This window comes from Eptesicus fuscus, chromosome 15 (assembly GCF_027574615.1).
Source record: "Eptesicus fuscus isolate TK198812 chromosome 15, DD_ASM_mEF_20220401, whole genome shotgun sequence".
NCBI lineage: Eukaryota > Metazoa > Chordata > Mammalia > Chiroptera > Vespertilionidae > Eptesicus > Eptesicus fuscus.
Window position 1 is genome coordinate 31787068 of NC_072487.1, and position 18170 is coordinate 31805237.

The 18170-nt window shown below is 42.6% G+C and overlaps 1 protein-coding gene across 6 annotated transcripts in view; it reads left to right on the forward strand.

Moving 5' to 3' along the window:
- RFX3 (regulatory factor X3) overlaps positions 1-18170 on the forward strand; it is a 282845-nt gene that overhangs the window by 167210 nt on the left and 97465 nt on the right. For all 6 annotated transcript variants that reach the window (XM_054727240.1, XM_054727239.1, XM_028150529.2 and 3 more), the window contains one exon: positions 9412-9509. In XM_054727240.1, coding sequence (XP_054583215.1) covers positions 9412-9509 — 98 coding nt within the window. The remainder of the gene's footprint in view (positions 1-9411; positions 9510-18170) is intronic.

The window sequence follows — 18170 nt, forward strand, 5'->3', positions numbered from 1 at the left end:
AGTTTCTCCTTTTTTTCTTTTTTTTTAGCAATGCGGACTTGAATAGTTCCTGCACTAAAGTTTGGCAAATATAATAAAAATAAAGTTACAATAAATTATAATTTAGTAAATATTCGAACAGAAATTAATGTTTAACATAAGAACAGTATCAAATAATATTTGAACAAATTTGAATCACAATTTATTTTAGGCAAGAAAATATGCAAAAAATTTTTTTAATTTCACCTTTGGTTTTTAATGATACATTAAATGGCATTAAAAGTTTTATCAGTTCACTTTGGAATAATAAGCATTCCATGGTGGCTTCATTATTTTTTTGAAAGACTAATACATTTATCCACATTAAGAATATATTGATAAATTTTACAGAGATTCAGTAGGCATGTCTTTTGCTAGGTACAGGGCATTATTTAATTATTGAGTAATTATTAATTATTTACAGTGTGTTTACACTGTTTTGGGCTTTTGGGAGTATAGCAACCAAATAAATGTTGCTTCTCTATGTGTGAACTTGCTTCAGGAGTACAGGTAGGCTAGAATTCTGCCATTCATTCTCATTTTCCATCCTGTGACTGGGTTTGTAAATCTCCATAGACTGGTTCTATAGACACCTATCTCTTCCGGATCTGACTTCAATTTAAGATAGAAGGCAGCATTTCTGTGGCTCTCCAAGTCACTTTTATTGATAATAGAGCCCTGCTGTCCAAAAAGGAAGGAAGGGAGGGAGGGGGGAAGGGGGAAGACAGAATGGAAGGGAGGGAGGGAGAAGGTAAGGAAGAAAGAAAGGAAGTAAAATAGCAAATCCTCAACTTAAAACTTTCCAAGGATCTTAACTTCTCATTGATGAAATGAGGCATATACATAAGGTAATTTTTCTTCTTTTATATTCTTCTATCTCTGTCTTTTTCACATCTCTTTTTTAACTTCCTCCACTATGTATCCTTGAAGGAATATCTTCTCAAACTTCAAGCACTATGTGCAGTTCCGTATCTTATCATCACTGAATTGTTTCAAGGGCATCTTCAGCCCAGTTTCTAGTGGTTGGTAAAAAAAACACACACACCTTGAATAATAATGAAAATTGTATCCTCCAGAATATGCTGTGATTCACTATTTTCACTATTTAGTGTGTCTTTCACTTGCTTTTTCAGTTCTTTAACTTGGTAGATAATGCAAAGAATTATGCCCTATTTTTACATTGTGCTATAAAATGTCAGTTATCAAGGGACATATTTATATATTGCCATCCAAGATGAGTTAGCCAGCATCTATCCAAGACTTGTTTTCCAAGATTCTTGACACTTTCCAAGTTTCATTTATGATTTAATTATAGAATTTCATGATTTGAAGGAAACTTTGGTGAACATATATTGTGCATATTTATGCCTAAACCCAAGTGAGATGTAAAGGTGGAATTTACACAGATGTAGAAGGCAAGACTCTTAGTTTTGAAGTATTTAATAATTTCACTAACTTACAAAACATATTATAATTATCATATATGCCTATACCATGCTTTGTTTGTATCTATATTTTAGTTTTGTATCCTCACAAAAATTCCTTGTGATAAAGTAGATATATTTTCTATTTTACACACAAGGCAATTAAAATGTAAAGAAATAAACCAGCTATCCCTATATACCAGGGATGGGCAATCTTTTGAGCTTGGTGTGTCAAACTTCGCCAAAAAACTGAGCATAACTCAGGTAGTGTGTCACTTTGAGGAAAAAACATTATTTCTCAAATGTTTCATCCTCAGGAGCAGCAAATGTCTCATCCTCGGCATGCAGCCACCTCAGCGGCCGTGTATCATCAGAAATGGCTATGCGTGTCAGTGCTGACACGCGTGTCATAGGTTCACCATCACTGCTATATACAGACAGCAAGTATCAACAAAAGTACTTAAAATCAGTTCTACTTCCAAATTAACTGATTTTGCCACCTCATCATATTGGCTACATAAAGTACTACCAATTGAGAACGTAAGCCATGTGCTACCACCTGTATTAATGAGTCCTAAGAGAGCAAACAGAAAGGAATAGTCAGTCTCTTATGGGATAAAATAAGTTACTGAAGGTTTTTTTAGAGAACATTTTTAATGAGGCCTGGAAGGAAAATGGTGGCTTTCTGTTGTTAGGTGAGATAGTTTATGTAGGAAAAAAACATGAGCTATAAGAAGGTAGCAATAATGTGCAAAATTTTAATGTATAATTATAAAGGAGCAGAGAAGCTGTGTTTAAAAACACCCATCAAGGTTTAGAAGGCATTAATAAGATTTTTGTATTCTGGTCTGAATTATTTTTTCATCTTGTGTGATAGGAAAGCACTAAAGAATTTAAACAGAATGAATATTGTTTAAGTGCTAAAGTTCTGACTCCCACCATTTAATTTGTATGATATTTGTGTTTCTCATAGATGCCTTTTGTCTGATTGAGGGTTTCCTTCTGCCTTAGCTTACTGAGAGTTTGTTGTTTTGTTTTTATCATGAACTAGAGGCCCGGTGCACGAAATTCTTGCACAGGTGTGATCTCTAGGCCTGGCCGGCAATCAAAGCGCAAGCATCTGGTGTGGAAGGGCAGGCCCCCATGCGCCCCCCTCTGCCTGAGTCATGGCGCCCAAGTCCCCATGCAGAGATGCAGTGAGCGCAGCCGGATGCCATGGGTGGGGGCACAGTGTGGGCCTCTGGTCCACCCAGCGGCACTGCAAGGGAGCCGGACAGGCAGAACGCTCTCTCCCGTCTGGCCTCACAGACCGGCTCCTGCGTGAACCCACAGGGAGCCCGACCAGCCCTTGCAATCCTGGCGACCGTGGCCCAGCTCACCTAGAAGAGGCCACGCAGGTGGAGGGTGGGTTCCTCGCGGGGGCCCGGCAACTGAGCATGGGGGGCTTCCCCAGCGCATGAGTCCTGGCGTCCCAGGAGAGGGGAGTAAGGGGAGTAAGAGCAAGTTTGGCAGACACCAGCATTCTCACCGCACTTCTGTCCCCATCACCCCCGCCTCCAGATAGCTGGTAAGAGGTCACAGCCCCCTGCCCGGGCACTTCGGAAGGTTGGTTGCTGCCACCCACCCCCAGTTCCCCATCCCAGCCACTGGTTGCCATCTGCGGGGCAGTCGGCGGGGTGTTCAGATCCCCGCTGACACATGCCTTGGCCTGGCGCTGTTCTGCACTGCCCCCTGGTGGTCAGTGCACATCATAACTAGCGGTCAAACTCCTTGTTGAACAATTTGCTTATTAGGCTTTTATTATATAAGATGGATTTGAATTTTGTCAGATGCTCTTATAGCATCTGTTGAGATAATTACATCATTTTTCTTAGTATAAATTTGGTGGACTACATTGATGGATTTTTAAATATTAAGCATGACATTGCAATCTTGGCTACACCCCACCTGATTATGATGTATTGTTCAATAAATGTATTGCTGAGATAGATGTACAGTTAACCCTTGAAAAGCACGGGTTTGAACTACACATGTCCACTTATATGTGAATTTTTTTCAATAAATATGCAGTCGTCATTTTGTATCCTTGGTTTTTACAGCCATGAATTCAACCAAGAACAGATAAAAAACAGTATTTTCCATCCATGTTTGGGAACACTCTGAGGTAGAGGGCCGATTGTATGCATTGTTCTATTCCATTTTATATAAGGGACTCCAGCATCCTTTGGTTTGGGTAACTGCTGGGGTCCTGGAATCAGGTGCCCTCTAGTACACCGGGAGGACTGTGTTTTGGTGATGATATTTGTGTTTTTGTTCAGGAGAGAAATTATTCTGTAGTTGTCTTTTCTTGTAATGTCTTTCTGGTTTTGGTCTCATGGTAAAGGCTAGGCTCACTAAAATAGTGGAATATGTTCCCTTATTCTTTTCTTGGTAAAACATTTATTTTAGGTTGGCTTTTTATTTTTACTTCCTGAAATGTTTGATAGAAGTCACCAATAATCTGGAGTTTGTTTCCTCTGTAAGAAGGTATTCAATTTCAGTATATATTGTTTTTCCCTTTTCTTTGGTAATTTGTAGCCTTTAAGGATTTTATTCATTTAATCCATATAGTTGAATTTATTGGCATTAATTTGTCTTTATTGTACTTTTTTTTTTTTTTGTCTTTAGGATGTGTTTCACTTTTTATCCTTGGTATTCAAAATTGTGTCTTTTTTACTCCTAAGTCTTCCTTAATGTTTATCATTGTATTGATTTTTCTATTGTTTTTTAGATGTCTGTTTCAGTGGTTCTTTTGCTCTTCATTTCCTCTTTCCTAATTTAGGTTTAATTTTTCCTTCATTTTTTAGCTTCTTAAAGTTGAAACTTTAGATTTCTTGCATTGTTTTTTCCCCTAATAAAAATATTTAAAACTATAAATTTCCCAATCTGCATTACCACCAGCAGTGCACTAGGGTACCTTTTCCACATCCTCGCCAGTACTTTTGCTATTTGTTGATTTATTGATGGTAGCCATTCTGGCAGGTGTGAAGTGGTACCTCACTTTTTAATTTACACCTCTCTGATAATTAGTGATTTGAGCATTTTTGCATATGTCCCTTGGCCATGTGTATGTCTTCTTTGGAGAAGTGTCTATTCAGGTTCTCTGTCCATTTTTTAATTGGGTTGTTTGTGTTCCTTTTATTGAGTTGTATGAGTACTTTATAGATTTTGGAAATTAACCCCTTATCAGATGTATTATTGGCAAATATGTTCTCCTCTACAGTGGGTTCACTTTTCATTTTGATGCTGGTTTCTTTTGCTATGCAGAAGCTTTTATTTTGATGTAGTCCCATTTGTTTGTTTTTTCTTTGTTTCTCTTGCCCTAGGCATTGTATCAGTGAAAATTCTGCTATGTGAGATTTCTCATATTTTGCCTCCTGTTTTTTCTTCTAGGATTTTTATGGTTTCTTGACTTACATTTAAGTTTTTTATCCATTTTGAGTTTATTCTTACTATGGTGTAAGTTGGTGGTCTAGTTTAATTTTTTTGCATGTATCTGTCCAATTATCCCCACATCATTTTATTGGATACTAGAGGCAATTGGGACCTGCCAGCCGGGGGGAGAGACTGGGATGTTGGCCAGCAGACCCCGATCAGGCTATCGGGGCCTGCTGGCCAGGGAAGGGCCAACCGCCACTGTGGTGGGTGGGTGGCGGGCCAATTGGGGCCTGCCAGCCAGGAGAGGGATCGGGGAAGGGACTCGGGAGGTTGGCCACCAGCCCTGAGGGGGGGCCGGCCCTCAGACCCCTGGGAAATGGGCTGCATCCACCACCACCCACCTCTGGCTCCCCATCCCAGCCCACTGGCCCAGCCCCAATCAGCTGATTGGGGCCTACCGGCCAGGGGGGAGAGACCAAGAAGTTGGCCAGCAGGCCCCATCAGCAATCAGGGCCTGTGGGTTGGGGGCAGCTCCTGTGTTGAGCGTCTGGCCCCTGGTGGTCAGTGCATGTCATAGCAACCAGCCATTCATCCTAACGGTTGCTTAGGCTTTTCTACACTAATAAAAGAGAAATATGTAAATTGACCGTGCCTCCATGATACCCACCAGCCAATCAGGAGGGAATATGCAAAATAGCAGGACAAAGATGGCGGTGGCCCTGCCCCCAGCTGCTCCAGGCGTGGAGTGGCTGGGCAGGGTAGGACTCCTGCTAGGAATGGGAGGGTGGGGTGCAGAGGGAGCTATATGATCGGTGCTCCAGCTGGAGCGAAGCCTGCAGACTCCGGCCAGAGTCAGCGAGAAGCCTGCAGACTCCAGCCGGAGTCAGCGAGTGAAGGTGGAAGGTGGCGGCCAGAGCGAAGGCCTGGGTCCCGGGTGCCGGAGGAAAACCGGTGCCGGCAGCCAGGTGAAGGAAGGCCTATTGCACGAATCATCATGCAACAGGCATCTAGTATATATATAAATATACAGTTATATGCACATATATGCAGTATATGCATATTTTAAACATTAAATCAAATCACACTAAGTATTGTTTGGAGACACTTTTTTACTTGATAATGTATTAGAAGTCTTGCTGTTAAAGTATATATTAATCTTTCTTTATTCTTTTAACATCAGCCATATATTCTATAGAATAGTTTTTCTATAATTTATTTAATTACTCCACTTTTAATAGTCATTAATGTTTCTTCTTATAACTTTTTGCTCTTATAGACTGTATCTATACTAATAAAAAGGTAATATGCAAATTGGTCAGAACGCCCTCACAGCAACAACCAAACAGCAGCCTGCGTGGGGCAACAAGGCCAGCAGGGTTGTTAGTGAGGGACAACCAAACAACTGAACAGCAGGCTGCATGGGGTGACCAGGACAGCAGGGAGATTAGTGATGGACGACCAAACAGCTGAACAGCAGGCTGCGTGGGAGGACCAGGCTGGCAGGGGGGACAGTGAGGTGCAACCAAATGACAGAACAGCAGGCTGCGTGGGGCGACCAGACCGGCGGGGAGGGGGGGAGTGAGGGGAGACCAGGCCAGCTGGGGGCGACCAGGCCGGCAGGGGTGGTCCGTGAGGGGCAACCAGGCCAGCAGTGGGGGCAGTTGGGGTGACCAGGCCAGTGGGGAGTGCAGTTGGGGGCAATAAGGCCAGCAGAGGGGCAGTTGGGGGTGACCAGGCCGGCAGGGGGGCAGTTGGAGGCTACCAAGCTGGCAGGGGGTTAGTGTGGGGCGACCAGGGGGGCACAGTTGGTGACGACCAGGCCAGCGGGGGTGCAGTTAGGGGTGATCAGACTGGCAGAGGGGGCAGTTAGGAGCAATTAGGCAGGCAGGCAGGTGAGCAGTTAGGAGCCAGCAGTCCCAAATTGTGAGGGGCATGTCCGACAGTCAGACATCCCAGGGCCTAAACCGGCAGTCAGACATCCCCCAAGGGGTCCCAGATTGGAGTGGGTGCAGGCTAGGCTGAGGGGAACACCCCCCACCTTCCCCCCCATGCATGAACTTCATGCACCAGGCCTCTAGTTCTTTAATAATATTGAACAGTGCCTCCTTGGATGTTAGGTATTTTTGTAGAGAAAATCACAGAGTGGTCAAACAGTATGCCTATTTATAAATTGCTTTCCTAAACAGTTTTTATACTTATATTTCTCCTTGCTAATAGGAGCCAGGCTCTTTGAAAAAATGGTTGATTCAAGATCTAGGACAGCAAATGTAAGAGATAAACCTGGAACAATCTTATGGCAGAAAGCAGGAGAATTAAAGATTACTGTGGTCATGTCAGAAGAAACAGGATTCTATTTGAAGGGACTGCCATTTGTCAAAGATGGGACAGTTTTAGAAGAACAACTGCTATGATTGAAAAGCATCAAATATTTTCAAAAGCCAAGAATCTTAAGGATACAAAGCAAACTAAAAAATCCATTGCAAAACTACACTAGGAGGGAGCTAGGGGATAAAGTCATCATTCTTCATACTGGCTCAAGAAAAGAATCATGTATTTACCTTATTCTTCCCGTACAACCCTATTTCAAAGTCACCAAATTATTGTTGAGAGATATTTCATTATAGAAGTCTACTAATAAATGAAAATGTATAGCAGAATTAGACTAAACTTGCAACCATTATTAATTGAAATACTATGGTTAGAAAATGATCATCATTGGCTACTAATATCCTCAGGTAAAACATGGATACATGCATTCAACTGACAACACCTGATCCCACTGATTATATGTAACACTAGAGGCCTGGTGCATGACATTTGTGCACTGGGGGTAGGGTCCCTCAGCCCAGCCTGTGGCCTCTTGCAGTCCGGGACCCCCGAGGGATCCTTAGCACTGCCACAGAGGCGGGAGTGGCTCCTGCCACCGCTGCTGTGCTTGCCAGCTGGGAGCCCGGCTTCTGGCTGAGTGACGCTCCCCCTGGGAGTGCATTGATCACCAGGGGGCAGCTCCTGCATTGAGCGTCTATCCTCTGGTGGTCAGTGCACTTTATAGCTATTGGTTGTTCCACTGGTTGCTCAATTTGCATATTAGCCTTTTATTATATAGGACTAGAGGCCCCATGTACAAAGATTCGTGCAAGAATGGGCCTTCCTTCCCCTGGCTGCCAGCACTGCCTTCACTCTGGCTGGAACAGCCTTTCTGCTCTGGCCCGAAGCTGCCTTTCTGCCTTTCCAAGCTCGGCACCTGCGTATGCAAATTAACCCGCCATCTTTGTTGGGTTAATTTACATACTCCTGATTGGCTGGTGGGCATCATGAAGGTACAGTAAATTAGCATGTTACTCTTTTATTAGGTAGAGATTATAGAAAGAGAGACAACTGGTTGTTACATGACAGCTGATATGATGCCATGGGAAGTGCACAGCTTTTCAAATTTGAACCTGTTCAAGGCCCATGATCTACCCAATTATATTACATGCTGTGGACACATGAACTATTTAAAATTCATCTCAGGGATGCTATCAGCCAAATCTAGAATTCCAGAAATGCTACACAATGATCCAGTCTCTTCAAAAAGTAACAATCAAGAAATAAAAAGGATGGGAAAATATTAGAGATTAGAGGCCCGATGCATGAAATTCGTGCAAGAGTAGGCCTTCCTTCTCCTGGCTGCCGGCACTGGCTTCCCTCTGGCACCCAGGACCCAGGCTTCCCTCCGGCCGCCAGCAGGCACTCAGGACCCGGGCTTCCCTTGCAGCCTCGGCCTTGTCCAGAAGGTCATCTGGAAGGACATCCTGTCTAATTAGCATATTATGCTTTTATTATCATAGATTATTATTATATATTAAAAGAGAAAGATGGGAAAGATACAAATGTAATATGTAGACTTTGTTTGGGTCCTAATTTGAACAAACCAACAATAAGAAGACATTGGAATAATCATAGAAATTTGAACCATGACTGGATTTTAGGTGGTTTTAAGGAATGGCTAATATTTATATGTGATATTAATATTGTGTTCATGTTAAAAATAGGTCTTTTCTCTTAGAAACAAAATGAAATATTTACTAGTGAAATGAGATAGTCTCTGCAGTTGCTTTTAAATAATCCTCTGAGAGGTTGAAAGATGAGGTCCTGTGACAATTATTTATCTTAGATGATGAATAAATGAGTTTTATTATAATATTTATTCTACATTTAAGTGTTTGAAATTTTCCATCATGAATTTTTTAATTAAAAAATAAATTTAGCTTTAACAACCCAGGGGAAGAGAATTCTTAAATTTTCAAAATAGTGAGAAGCTTTCAGAATTTTCACCCTAAACATTTGAAGTGTGTATATACATACCTACAGGAATGTTATAGAATTTTTTCAGCCTCATTGCTGAAGTTGATCTGGGCCCAACCAACATGCACTTATCTTTGAAGGATCTTAAGGATCACATCTTAAGCCATTCTCACATTGATCACCAACCTAGAAAAATCTTTTAGGAAATCTAATGCAGTGCATTTTTTTCCTATCACTCACCAAGGTCATAATATTTGTTTTTCAGGTACAGCAGGTACAGACTGTGCAACAGGTACAGCATGTCTACCCAGCTCAGGTGCAGTATGTGGAAGGAAGCGATACTGTCTATACCAATGGAGCAATGTAAGTTTATGTGGGAGTCTTTTTAATTCTCCTGCTTGAGGCCAGAGATCTTCTACTGGAGCAATTTCCATGGTGTATCCACTCCAGTTATGCTCCCTCTGCTATATGTCAGCCTGTAAGATTTTCTCCAATAAGGCTTATTTTATATTCGCACCATATAGTGTTAGGTATTTGCACAATGTAGAACTGGATTTTTTATTATCTATATATATAAAAGCCTAAGCAACCTAACGACTGGTTGACCGGTCGCTATGACACGCACGACCACCAGGGAACAGACGCTCAATGCACAGGATCGGCTCCCGCCTGTCTGGGTCTGGCCTGTAGGGATTGGGCTCCCTCCTGTCTGGATCGGGCCTGCGGCGGTAGGGCCAAAACTGGCTCTCCAACATCCCCTGAGGGGTCCTGCATTGCAAAAGAGTGCAGGCCATGCCAAGGGACCCCACTGGTGCACGAATCCATGCACCAGGCCTCTAGTATGCATGTAAGATCTTTGGTTAATCTCTTTCCACCCTCCCCCCCACCCTTCCCTCTTGAGATTAATCAGTCTGTTCCATGTTTTCATGCCTGTGGTTTCCGCTCCTGTGTTGAGCATCTGCCTCCTGGTAGTCAGTGCATGTCATAGCTACTGGTCAGCTAGTTGGCCGGTCGCTTAGGCTTTTATATATATACTAGAAGCCTGATGCACAAAGATTCGTGCTAGAATGGGCTTTCCTTTCCCTGTCTGCCCGCACTGCCTTTCCACTCCGGCCCAGCCCCTTTCCGCTCAGGCCCTGGAGCCACCTCTTTCCGTGCCAGCCCCGCCTTCCCACGCTGCCTAGAGGTCCTGAGAGACCGGGGGTGGGGCAGAACACCTGCGTCCCACCTGCCCCCGTCACTAAGCACCTGTGTTTGCAAATTAACTGCCATCTTTGTTGGGTTAATTTGCATATCACTCCTGATTGGCTGATGGCGTAGTGGAGGTACGGTCAATTTACATGTTTGTCTATTATTAGGTAAGAGATTATATATACAGTATATGAATAATTGGACTGCATGTACATATGGTACACAAAATCCAAATATAATGAAATATATGTGGAAATTCTTTTTTTTTTTTTTTTTTTTTTTTTTACTTTCTTAAAATTTTTTTTTATTGTGATAACACTTATCACGGGATCTATCCTCTTAACAAACATCAACTGTATCAACAGTGCACGAGGGTTCCCTTTTCTCCGTATTCTCACCAGCACTTATCATTTGTAGATTTATTAATGATAGCCATTCTGACAGATGTGAGCTGATACCTCATTATGGTTTTAATTTGTATTTCTCTTACAATTAGTAATTTAAGCATCTTTTCATATGCCTGTTGGCCTTCTGTATGTCCTCTTTGGAGAAGTGTCTATTCAAGCCCTCTTCCGCTTTTTTATTTTTTTTTTATTTTATTTTTTTTTAAATTTCTTTATTGATTAAGGTGTCACATATTTGTCCTCATCCCCCCATTCCCATCCCACCCCTCTCCCCACGCATGCCCCAATCCCCTGTTGAACTTAACCGTTGGATAGGCTTATATGCATGCATACAGGTCCTTTGGTTGAACTCTCCCCCTCCCCCCACCCTCCCCCTACCCTCCCCTATCCTCCCTCTGAGGCCCGATAGTCCGATCGATGCCTCCTTGCTTCTGGTTCTGTTCTTGTTCCTCAGTCTATGTTGTTCATCATTTCCCCTAGATGAGCGAGATCATATGTCACTAGATATATACTAATAAGAACTGAATGTGAGACGAGCAATAATAGTTATGCTGACAGGCAAATGAATCAATCTGTAGCGAGCTTCCCCCTGGACCAACAGTTCTTTTGAGACCCAATTTCAATGTCCAGTAGTTCCTTATGTGTACATGTCAGCACTGACCCCTCAGCTCTGGATGGTGGACAAATGGTGGTAATGGAGGTCCGACTCCCTCTGGTTTGGTCTCGGCCGAACCCAGGGGCACGGCGTCACCCGGACTAAGGGGCACGTGGCCTCACCCCTACCCAAGGGGCGCGTAGTCTCACCCGGGCCTGGGACCCAGCCTCACCCGGATGGATCCAGGGGCGCACAGCCTCACCCGGACCCAGGATCTGGCTTCACCCGTACCCAGGGACGCTTGGCCTCTCCCAGACCCAGGGGCACGTGGCCTCACCCAGGCCTAGGTGCACGAGGCCTCATCCGGATCCAGGGACACATGGTCGCACCCGGACCCAGGGACGCTTGGCCTCTCCCAGACCCAGGGCCACTTGGGCTCACCCGGGCCTAGGTGTACGAGGCCTCACCCGGATCCAGGGACACATGGTCTCACCCGGACCCAGGGACGCTTGGCCTCTCCCAGACCCAGGGCCACTTGGGCTCACCCGGGCCTAGGTGCACGAGGCCTCATCCGGATCCAGGGACACATGGTCGCACCCGGACCCAGGGACGCTTGGCCTCTCCCAGACCCAGGGCCACTTGGGCTCACCCGGGCCTAGGTGCACGCGGCCTCACCCGGATCCAGGGACACATGGTCTCACCCGGACCCAGGGATGCTTGGCCTCTCCCAGACCCAGGGCCACTTGGGCTCACCCGGGCCTAGGTGCACGAGGCCTCACCCGGATCCAGGGACACATGGTCGCACCCGGACCCAGGGACGCTTGGCCTCTCCCAGACCCAGGGCCACTTGGGCTCACCCGGGCCTAGGTGCACGAGGCCTCATCCGGATCCAGGGACACATGGTCGCACCCGGACCCAGGGACGCTTGGCCTCTCCCAGACCCAGGGCCACTTGGGCTCACCCGGGCCTAGGTGCACGCGGCCTCACCCGGATCCAGGGACACATGGTCTCACCCGGACCCAGGGATGCTTGGCCTCTCCCAGACCCAGGGCCACTTGGGCTCACCCGGGCCTAGGTGCACGAGGCCTCACCCGGATCCAGGGACACATGGTCTCACCCGGACCTTCAGTTGTCTCTTGCATAGTTCAAAAGGGAATGTTTCCAGGAATTTTTCAATGCTTTTTTTTATGAGGAAAACATATATTTGAAATATGATTATCTAATTTCTACAACACTAAACTACTAGGAGTAAGTTTTTTTAAATTACTATTTTGTATAAATAAACTATTTGATATTCAAATACAGAAAACATCTGATATAAAAAAGCATTGTCTTTGGCCATGAGACAAGAGCACTGTGTAGTGTCATTTGCTCAGGACCCAACTGCCTCCCTTCTCTGTGTGCACACACTCTGAGATCTTTTGCTGTTATTATACATACAGGCCCTCCTGTCTGGTCCTTAGAAAAATCAGCCTCTAAAGCACTGCTGACAACTGAGGACTCTTATTAATGTAGATATTTGACTTGTATTTTAAATATTCGAGTTTATTAAATAAAGATAATGTTTGCTTTATAAAAAGAAAACCTCTTTTTTCACCTTCTCTCTTCTGTCTAGAGTATGTATATATTACATATAATATCACGTAATATCATATATCACATTATATATATATGGAGACATAGAGAGGAGGAGAGAGAGAGAGAGAAAGGGGTTGTGGGGAGAGAAAGAGGCTTTCCCAGAAACTCCTAGCTTCCTTTGCTTTCATTTCATTGGCCATAACTGTATCACCTCGTAATCGTTAGCAGCCAGCAACCTGGGAATAAGAGTTGTAGCTTTCATGTCCATATGCTAGAAGGTGGCAAGGGAAAAGGGTAGTTGGAATGAGTGTTGAGAGAGTTAGCTCTATAATATCTATCACAGACATTTATCATTATTCCAAGGCAGGGTGAGAGATTACTAGAGTGTGACTTTGTGAAAGTTAATACAACCTGCTTCACTTTTTTTCCTCTATGAGATGGATATAGTTAGCTTATCAAAAGTGCTTGGTGTAATATCTGAGAAATAGTGAACACTCAATAAACATTAGTTATTGCTGTTAAATTATGTACTGTAGTTATTTCCTAATACATTTTTCTCTCCTATATAGACTCTAAATTCTGCATATTGCCCTGTGTATTTTTAAACTACCCCACCACTGACCTTCTATATAATAGGTAAATGTGTGATCAGTGAGTCAATTTATTCACAAAACCTTGGGAAAACAGCATCTCTAAAGTTGACTAAAATTATATGGCCTATTTAAGCACAGAAATGATTCAAAGTAAATATCTCATGCCAACATGTATTTTATATGGCTCATTAGCTCAGTTGGTTAGATCATGACTGATGAGGTCTAGATTATGAGTTCATTTTCCATGGAGTCCAGTTAGCTTTGATCTGGTCTGTATGGGCTCAGATTGTATCTCAACTGCAGCCAGTCATGCCATAAATGTGTACCCTTGGTCAAGAGAAAGAAGGATACATCTTTAGAAAACTTTTCTTTCTAACAGGTATAATTTTTTATTAAGATTCTGCAGCATCATTTTCATATTTACTAAAGAAATACTGTGTTGCCATGAGTTGTAGTAAAAATTTTAGTAGCTAGAGGACTATGAATGTTTTTCTCAAATATAGTAAAAGTTTTTTTCAACAAAAGCCATTCCAATTTCTTTTTTCATTTTGTAGTGCTGACGTTTTACTATGTACAATTTTTGTTTCTAATATTCATTTTAGGTTCTTTATATTCCCTCTTTTTATTTGGTATACTTCCATGTGTGTTAGGAAAGATTATTCCATGTTCTTCCACCACACTGAATTAATAGCCAGTTAGTGTCTGGTCCCTGACTTGGGGCACAAATTTCTCCTTCTGTGTGATAATAAATGCTTTTTGCTGATGATACTTCCAGAAAATGGGGATGCCAATCTTTATCATGAACTTTCAAGCATTCAGTCCATGGCCTACAGCCTGTGCGTGCTTAGTCAGTGCTGGTCCACTTACGCTCCTGTCACCAGCATCCTCATGCCGAGTAGCCATAATGCACGGGTCTCACTCGAAGTGATGATTGCCCTCACAGAGATGTGTCATCACTTATGAAAATGTACAATCATTATAACTTGATGATACTAAAGTGCTTACCTGGTTTTCACTGTGAATATGGACATTTATTTGCCAGCATGACAGGCTTCACTGTGTGAGTTAGTGAGGGAGCATATATTTAAATTGAACAATTGAGACGTGCTGGGAGTTGGAGTAGAATAACTCTTTACTCAAGGGGAAGGTAACTTAATTCGCTTTCACTCCTGTTTATTTTATCATTGCCTCTGTAGTAACCCAGGCTACATCATTTGTATATTTTCTTACAATTGTTTTCCCAAGAGGATTTTTCTCAAAGGCTGTCTATATTTTCTGTCTTGTCCATTTCTACATAGTCTGTAATTTATAATCTCTAATCATTTAGAATACTATAATTAAACCTGCTGAGAAATATTTCATAACATGTAGAGAGTCCAATTGAGTTGAAATTTCTTGTTGTAGCTAAGAAATCAATTTTTTAAATGATTTTCGTCTTTCCCCCATTCCTTTTTGACTCATACTTCCTGCACTCCTCCATCATGCTAAAGTAGAAATAAATCATAGTATATCAGGACCAACTTAAGAAATATTTTAATTTTTTTTTTTATTTTAGATTCTTTCCTTATATCAAACACTCTTTGAAGCTTATCTCTGTTTCAAAATTACCAAATGTTTTAAAATGCTCTAGTGTTCATTGTATGGGTATTTGTTATAATAAGACTTGACCCATAGAAAGCCATCTCATGTTTTCCTGTTTATAGATTTATCATCAACCCTAGTACAGAATTTATCAAACTGTATTTCATAAAACATTAGTCCATTTATGGTTACAAAAGCAGGGAAATACTGCATGAAGGCCCTTTTTTTGAGGTCTCTAAATTCCTATTATTCGTCTTTTAAAGGCTCTGAGTAGTCCTATGGGAAAGAATTGCAGTATTTTAAAATCTGAACCACAGAACTCTTTTATTTGAATAATCCTATCTAATAAGAGTAATATGCAAAAATTGATCATCACTCCAACACACAAGATGGCCACCCCCATGTGGACACAAGATGGCTGCCACAAGATGGCCGGCAGGGGAGGGCAGTTGTGGGCAATCAGGCCAGCAGGCAAGGGCAGTTGTGGGGGACCAGGCCTGCGGGGGGGGGGAGGCAGTTGGAGGGGACCAGGCTTGCAGGGGAGGGCAGTTGGGGGGACCAGGCCTACAGGGGAGGGAAGTGGGGTGGGACCAGGCCTGCAGGGGAGGGCAGTTGGGGGGGACCAGGCCTGCAGGGGAGGGCAGTTGGGGGAGGACCGGGCCAGCATGAGAGGGCAGTTGGGGTTGACTGGGCTGGCAGGGGAGGCCAGTTGGGAGGGACCAGGCCAGCAGGGAAGGGCAGTTAGGGGTGACCAGGCCGGCAGTGGAGGGCAGTTAAGGGCAATCAGGCTGGCAGGGGATCAGTTAGGCATCAATCAGGCTGGCAGGGGAGTGGTTAGGGGGTGATCAGGCAGGCAGGCAAGCGGTTGGGAGCCAGCAGTCCTGGATTGTGAGGGGGATGTTCGACTGCCAGTTTAGGCCCGATCCCACCAGGATCAGGCCTAAACTGGCAGTCGAACATCCCTCGAGGGGTCCCAGATTGAAGAGGGTGCAGGCTGGGCAGAGGGACACCCACGCTCCCCCCGTGCACGAATTTCATGCACTGGGCCTCTATGTATAATAACATCGCATGACATACTTTGGGTAGTGTTACAATATTAATATATTGACATTGAATAGATTTATTCAAAATCCATAAGTATGCATACTGGACTCATGTTTTTAAAATAGTTGTTAGTTGAAAATCATGTAGTTAGTACATTTTTTAAAAAATCATCTATGTTTTTTCTGTATACTTTAACCCTTTGCACTTGCTTGCTTTTTTCTCGATTCCTTTATTCTACTCGGGATTTAATTTTTTAAATACCCCAGATTTTACAAAGCGTGGCAGTAGAATAAAAAACTGGAGTTTCTTTTCATACAAACTTATTTATTTGGATTTTTTTATATTTCAAATTATTGATACATTCAAAGAGTATAAAAAGAGCTGCTACTGATGCTAACCGTGTCAAGTCACACTCGACATCCGAGTGCAAAAGGTTAAAAATATTTAATAAGGAACCTTAAAAGAGATACTCTTCAAGTTGTTTTTTGTTTTGTTTTGTTTTTTGTCTTTTAGTGCAATAGTTTTAAGATTTGAGGGTTAAATTTTGCTTTTCTTAAATTTATTATTTTTTTATTATTAACAGTATTACAGATATCCCCCAGGTTTCTCCTATGCTCCCCTCCACCGAGCCTCCTGCTAACAATGGGAGCACTCCTTCAATGGGAGGGTGTGGTCCGAGTCTTCCAGGTGGACAGAACCCTCCTGACTCCCTCTGTTCCATGCTACACTGGCTCTTCTTCCTGGCTCTTCTGTTGTTCTGGGTTGGGGATATCTGTGTGGGGTTGAGACCCTGTATTCACAGGGGGCGGGGGAGGGGGGGGGCGGGAGCTTTGCAGCTGAGATAGAATATCCCTCCTGCCTCTCAGCCTGCTGTACCTTGAAGGGGGCATTCCCTTTCTGCGTGTCTGTTCCTCTTACCAGTCTCTATGTGCCTTCTTCAATGCTCCTTGGATATAATATTTCATATCAGCTACACTTCAGTTGGTTTTTCAAGTCGATTGCTCTGTAGTTTAGCTGTAAATCTGGTTCATGGCTGGGAGCAAGTGCAGGCAGCTTCCAGCTACTCTACAGCCATCTTACATTTTGCTTTCTTTTTATTAAAATGCTTTCTGCTAGGAAGAAATGGTTATATGAAATTTCTGAAATTGATATGGAAGGGATGTTTTCTTCCTTTTTGCTTCTACTAATGTACACATTAAAATTGGTGTAGAATCTGGTTTGTCATGTGGATTTTAGGAAGTATATGGCTGGTTACTTAGGAAGTTGCTGGAAAAAGAACTGCCCCTTTGTGGAAAAAGTACCAAGGTCCGTCTATAATTAATTAGAAAGGACCTATTTCATGAATCCCATAGCAATGCCCATTTCTCTCAAAATGGAACACTTTCAAATATGACTTCTTAGAATATCACAGTTAGTAAGGTCAGGGAGATCATTTATTTCAATTATTCTACTTTACAGATGAGTAAACTGAGGTCAGGAGAGGTAAACTAATTTGCCTGGCTAGTTAGCGTATAGAGTTCCTATTTTCTGACCCTGAGTGCATGGTTCTTTTCAGTGAGCTGCAGGTGGTAGTCTTTTGGTCTTGAATTATTTAGGTTGTTAAGGGAGAAGGGTTGATTAGTTAGAAAAAAAATAGTAAATTTTATCTGTTGTACTATTGTATACCTTATTGTAGATAATTGAATGTGACTTTTTAAGACTAAGCTTTTTGTTATTCACATGAATCTATTTTCATGGTTTTTAAAACTCCATCTTATACTTTTATAATTAAATTTATTTTGTGAATATAAAATGTTCTTTTTATATTCATAAAATATGTGGAAAACTCCATCATATGTAACTATTTTTCAATGTCAGATATTTAGTTAAATAGCTTTTAAGAGAAAAGATTATTCTTTGACTGCCCTGTCTGTATTACCTTTTTATTATTTTCTATTAGTAAATTAAATGATGCACATTAAGGGCAATTTGTTCTGTGACATTTTTTTATCCTATACCTTGGCATCCAGAATAGTTATGCATGATAACACTTGGAAGA